Below are 6,386 nucleotides of genomic sequence, written 5' to 3'. Positions count from 1 at the left end.
CATCTGACCTATAGATAGCAAGCTCTGAAAGGGGAACTACTACTTTATATATATATCCTTTAAGTCCTTTTTTAATATCTCATTGGTTCTATTTATACATCATTGGTGCTCAAAGAGTAATAAGAGGTCTTGATGCATTTTTTGTATTAATAATGCTGTACGAAATTTGTTTAGTACTGGGTATGGCTAAATAAATTGAGAACAAGTCTTAACTAAACAGATTCCTGGTTGGAGGTTGTCAATATTTTATTCAAGATTTGACTTGTAAAACATCTCAGCACTGAAACCGCCCAGTCCCCCTCACCCACCCCAAGGATCAGAATTTACTGAGTGTTCTATAGTGTCATTAAAGCCCAACTAAAAATTACACTTTAGAATTATTTTCAGGTATGTTATATCAACAACTTATAAAGATATTTTGCTTGAAATATGCATGTCTTTTATGAACAAAATATTAGTGTTAATTAAATAAAATTGTATAAGGCTGTGTGTAACTGTAATGTATCAGTAGAGCTCTTTAATATTACTAAAACTTGTCTGCAATGAAAAACCTGAAATCATTATACAGGAAAAGTTTTAACAAAACAATTTCATAAATGCTGCTAATTAAAATGCCACTTTGCGACACTGAAAAACGGCCTTCTTGACATGAACTTTCATATGTCTTTTCAGTTTTGCTTTCTCTGCGGTGGCATAGTCGCAAAGAACACACCGCAAAGTTTTGAGAACCACGCCATGGTTGGCCATGTGCTTTTTCAAATTCTCTGCCGATTTGCCAGTGTAGGGACAAAGTTTGCAAAAGAATGGTTTAATATCAGTGTGAACGTAAGAAATGTGGTTGTTAAGTCTGGGCTTAAATTTGCAGCGGTAAGGGCAGTAAGGGCAAGAGAGGGGCTTGTCCTCCGAATGGCGGTGCACATAATGCTTTTGAAGGTCATATTTCTCGACACTGGCGTAGCTGCAGATGGTGCACATGAACTTTTTAACCTTACTGTGTCTTTCAATGTGTCTTTGATATGATGTCTTGAGTCGGCACATGTAGCCGCATACATTGCAGGTGTAGGAGAACTTTCCGAAATGGGTCTGCATGTGAGTCCTCAGCTCTGCTGGGGTCAGGCCAGCGAAATCACAATAGGAGCAGAACTGAGTTCTCTCACTCTTGTGCTCTGCAAGTGCATGTTTCTTTAGTTCAACCACTCTATCGAACTGGCAGTCACACTGCCTGCATTTATAGGACGCCTTGAGTATGTGTTCCTGGGCTTTGTGTTTACGCAAGATAAGCTTGTCATGGGTTGTATACTCACATATGTTGCACACATATTTATTAGGCGTCTCGTGTATATGCATATGCCGCTTCAAGCTCATGCCTGTTTTGCATGCGAAAGGGCAGAGGTTACATTTAAATTCTTTCTCAGAGGAATGTTTAACAAGGTGCTTCTTTAGCTGGTCCTTTGTGCGACATTTGTATGAACAAAGGTCGCATTGGACACGCTTGACTGGATCGTGTATCACCATGTGATTGTTTAAATGGGTGGCCGTCTTGGCCTTGAAGCCACACTGCGTGCACAAGAATGGCCTGTCTTCATTGTGAGTTCTTCGCAAATGTTGCCTAATGTCCTTAGTTGCCGTGCCACACAAGGGACAGTTTGTACGACCCTCTTCATCATGAGCTGACGATGAGAGATGCTGTGCCAGCTCATCTGCCGTTAAGCAAGAATAATAACATTTACAACATAAAAGGTAAGTCTTGCTATCATGCTGGGTTTTCATGTGAGTGTTAAGCTGCCTTTTTCTTTGATACTGGAACTCGCACAGGGGGCAAGTAAAATATTTCAGCACTTTGTAAATGTCATTTGAGCCGACGCTGCACATTTTCTGGCTATGCCCCAGCTTATGAATGGAAAGACTCAGTTCCAGTTGAAAAGCTTTGTTACAGTACCTGCAAATAAAAGGATTTCTTTCTTTATGCTCTTGCTTCTGGTGCCTTTGGTAGTCTCTTTCCGTTTGAGAAATAAAGGCACATTTGTCACAGGGGTAACTACTCAAAATTTCTTCTTCTTCATCTGACATCATTTCCTCTTTCATAGGGAATTCTTCTGTAGGAATTATGGGTAATGTTAAAATAGTCTTATCAGGTGCACTTGCATCAAGAGGTGCATCTGATTTAGGATAAATTTCTTGATTACTTTCATCTTTTATTATCTGTATAGTGTCCACATTTATTACACTTTTGCTGTCTTTTTGATGGCTTGTAAGATCTACAAGCATCTCAGGATTAGCATTCTCTTGTGATAAACTCCCTTCCACCATCTCTTCGGGAGCTCTTGGAAGCTCAACTTTTATTACAGGGATATCCAGCATGCTAGAATCAAGCTGTATGTTCAAGTGTATATCATCAATGGGAAGACAAACGTCAGAATCAGTTTCAGTTGTAATCACAGGATTTTGATTTTGGGTGGCCATTCTTTGTAAACTTAAATGAGTGGAGAGCTCCTCCAGTGTTTTAGCCAGGATCTCCGGTGTGATTTCCTCACCATTGTTGTAGATAATAATTACCTCTCCGTCTGTTCCCTCTGTTGCTTCTTCAACTTGAAATTTATATTGAAAACAATCACTGCCTCCTTCGGCCATGTTTTCAGTTTCTAGGGAAGACTGCCAACTTTAAAATCTGTTGAATAAAATAATAATGTGTCAATTCAGAGCTTTATTTTTGAAAATTAATGTGTGTTATTTTAGACTGAGAATAAAAGTCTGTACCAAATAGTTACGTCACTGGATTATAAAGTAGTAAGTCTGACTATGAGGAATTTAACAGTGTGCATTTACAACATTTTATAAATGACGTTATTTATCATGAAACTAGAACATATCAGGATACTCAGTGCATGTTTCATTTCATGGATTTACACCAGTCCGTGCGTGACCTGTGTTGACATAATAATTACGCATTAAAAAGATTATTATTAGAACTTTTATTCATTGTAAATAAACATCTCTGTGATCAAGTACTGAAGAGTCTAGTTTATTACATTTGCCACAAATATAGATCTAGATCTATAGAAAGTAGTAATTAGAATATCTCTATGTCTCTTAGGTTAGTAGTTCAATCATTCAATCTAGATAAATAATTAATTCTAGACTCGATTTTCCTCCACTACACTACTAAGTGCCACTAGTCTAGTAACTAGTCTATTAGTATTCTAGTATTAGTATCTGTATAGTTATAGTACTCAGTAGTACAGGCATGTCAAACTCATTAAGGTGTATGGGCCACATAACAAACTTACTATGACCTGAGGGGCCGCAGCCCAAAAAATCAGTTGCAAAACAGCCTACTAGTTTTATGTAAATTAGGAATAATGCAATAGAATACAATAATTAATGGCATACACCTGTCCCTTAGTTAAATTTGTAGTACTATTGGCTAATTAAAAAATACTTTGATTACGCATTATTTTCTTTGTCCTAATGCTTGACATCTTTTTTGGGATACCATTTTATTAATGTCAGGTTGAAATTTGTTTGCCACTGACGCTTTCATCACAGATGACAAATTTCGATCAAATAATCTCGAACGGTGAGGTATTTTTGTAGTTTTTATTATGTAAAAGAACTGCTCACAGAGATATGTGCTTGCAAACATAGCTAGAATTCTGGCTGCAAATTTCCACAATTCAACAATAACTGTACAATTTTGGCACAGCCATTTCAATGTACTTTGATTTCAACTAAGAATCTGACTGCTATTCTACCAGCTCTAGTTGCACATTTCCAGCAGCATTTTCAGAATCAAATGAGAATGGAGATACAAAACACGAAAATTCTTGCTCTTATGTAACGAAGTCACGAAAACGGTCATTGAAAGCATCTACTAATGATTCTAGGTGTAAGACATTCACCAAATGTCGCAACGGTATTTAACCTTTTTACTTCATATATATATTTGGTTTATTCACAGTCCTAATTTTGCTTGAAAGCATTTCACATGATTACACGCAGTTGTGACAATTTTGTCTTTACTTTGAAGTTTCAAATTCAAGTCTTGCAGGTGACCAGTGGGATCAACTGCTAATGCCAAATCCAGAACCCATTAGTCAGTATGGAAATGTTTAACAGGTTCAACTTTCATGTTCAGAAGCAATACGATTTCCTCACACAGTGCAAACAATGTCTTCAATATTATATGTCATGAGAACCAGCGGACTTCTGTGTTGTAGGGAACACAATCAAATTCATGTCCAGAAACATAAAAAATTGGCGAGCATTAAAACCACGGGCACGAATAAAATTGAGAAGCGATTGAAAACGGTCTTATGACATGTTGAAATTGTAATTGTTGTGAGCAGAATGTTTCTTGGTGAATGATGCACTGAAAATGAGCAAATTAAAAATTATCATCAGCCTCTCTTATTTTTGCAAGTAACTTTGCATCAAAACCATTTCATTTCATGGTTGGTGCACCATACCTTGTTAGACTAGATAGCTTTACCAAAGATAAATTGTACTGCATTATCACCTCCTGTCATTTCTCAAAAACATCCTCGCTTGTTATCTTCTTATCTTATATAATACAGACGTTACTTCAAAAAAGAAGATGATTACAATGTCCTATGCATCATGCATTTAGTCATGCATATTAACCAATGACTTAAATTCTGCCAAGTCACTGTTTTTTCTGGCTAGCTCAGGCAACCCATTCCATGCTCTAATAGCACTAGGGAAGAAGGTGTATTTGTACAAATTTGTCCTAGTATATGGGACGAGGAATGTGCCTTTATCTTTGTGTATTTTGGAGTATTTTATTAAATTTTGTTTTTGTATTTGAAGATTATGGTTCAATGTTTTATTGTATAATTTCTTTTTTTCTTTTGAGTCTTCTGTCCTGAAGGCTTTCTAAATTTAGTGATTTTACTAAAGGTGTTACTCTGGTTAAATGTGAATATTCGTTTGTTATGAATCTCACTGCTCTATTTTGTGTCTGTTTCAGTTTCAGTTTCTTAATGTTTTCTTGAGTTGAGGGGTTCCAAACGGAGGATGCTTATTCTATTATTGGCCAAACCAAGGTTAAATAACATTTTAGTTTTATGTTCTTATTTGATTTATAGAAATTTCTTTTAATAAAACCTAATTCTTTGTTTGATTTTTTTATAGTTTCATCAATATGTGGATTCCATGACAGTTTTTCAACACCTAGGTATTTTGCATTTTTAGTCTGTGTTACTGGTTTGCCATGAATAAAATAAGTGGAATTAATTTGTTTTAGTATTTTTGTTACTGACATTTTTCTGGGTGGAAAGACATGCTCCAATTTAATTCCCATTTCTGTAATTCATCTTAGAATTCTCTTTGTAAAATATCTGTAGGTGTCTTGTGTTTTTTTATTGTTCTATATATTATGCAATCGTCTGCAAATAATCTGACTTTTGTTCCTGAGGTAATGCAATTTGATAAATCATTTATATAAAAATGTAAATTAAAAATAGTAGTGGACCTAACTCCTAAGACTGTTCCTTGAGGTACACCTTTGTTTACTGTTATCTGTGTTGTCAGTGTTGATTTAGATTTAGAGCCATTTATTATTACAGTTTTTAGTTTAGTATAGTATTACCAGGCTCAGAGTCTTACCTAGACTCCTAACTCCTAGACTATTAGAGCAGAATTCCCTGGCCCTAGATTTACTGATTTAGACATTTTTATGTTAGATTTAGATCTATTGCCATAACTACTAAAGTGTCCAAAGTAAACTAGAATACTAGATCTAGATCTAGTGACTAGTCACTATTATACTATATTTATATAGATCTAGACTACATAAATCTAGTCATAGAATTCATAATCATAGATGTAGTTGTAGACAACGATCATCGATGTCATAATGATAATGTAGACAATCTTAGATGAATCTACTACCTACATCTAGAGTCCCTAGAGTCTAGTCAGTAGGCAGCCTAGTGACTAGTATCATCTACAGATTATCTTATTTTCAACACCGAACTAGGAACATCTAATTCTAGATTTAATCATTTTAGATCTAGACTCTAGAGTAGATCTAGATCTAGAGATTTATCTAGAAGAGATGTCGATTTCATTTATATTTTATTCGTTTGTATTTTTTGCCTCCCTTAGATCTGATTTTTGTTTTTTCAATTATCAATATTCAGTACTGACATTATCTTTTTGACTACCAAAAAAGATTGAGATTTATTCTTGATCTACATAGCGACTAGATCTATATAGACTTTTGTTTAAATGTCTTAAATTTGTTGATATGATTTATTTTAACAAATATGAAAATCAATAGATATAAATTACATTAAAGATGCAAAATTATATCTTTAATTAAGGTATAAATCTAAATTCAGATCTATATTTTTAAAAATCCTATT

At 34.9% G+C, this 6,386-nt stretch overlaps 1 protein-coding gene across 1 annotated transcript; it reads right to left on the bottom strand.

The window, feature by feature from the left end:
• Window positions 1-500: 500 nt before the first annotated feature.
• On the bottom strand, window positions 501-6,168 carry LOC106062686 (gastrula zinc finger protein XlCGF58.1-like). The gene is made up of 2 exons (XM_056005943.1): window positions 5,915-6,168; window positions 501-2,668 (listed from the first exon to the last, which is right to left on the bottom strand). Exon 2 carries the CDS (start codon window positions 2,629-2,631, stop codon window positions 607-609), a length of 2,025 nt encoding a protein of 674 aa, XP_055861918.1. The 5' UTR covers window positions 2,632-2,668; window positions 5,915-6,168; the 3' UTR covers window positions 501-606.
• Window positions 6,169-6,386: the final 218 nt, after the last annotated feature.

Source organism: Biomphalaria glabrata, chromosome 1 (genome assembly GCF_947242115.1).
Source record: "Biomphalaria glabrata chromosome 1, xgBioGlab47.1, whole genome shotgun sequence".
Taxonomy (NCBI): Eukaryota; Metazoa; Mollusca; class Gastropoda; family Planorbidae; genus Biomphalaria; species Biomphalaria glabrata.
The sequence above is the reverse complement of the archived record's forward strand: the minus strand, read 5'-3'. Positions and strand labels throughout refer to the sequence as shown.

Excerpts from the sequence above, each read along its gene's own strand:
- LOC106062686 (XM_056005943.1), bottom strand. The coding sequence starts at position 2,631 with ATGGCCGAAGGAGGCAGTGATTGTTTTCAATATAAATTTCAAGTTGAA.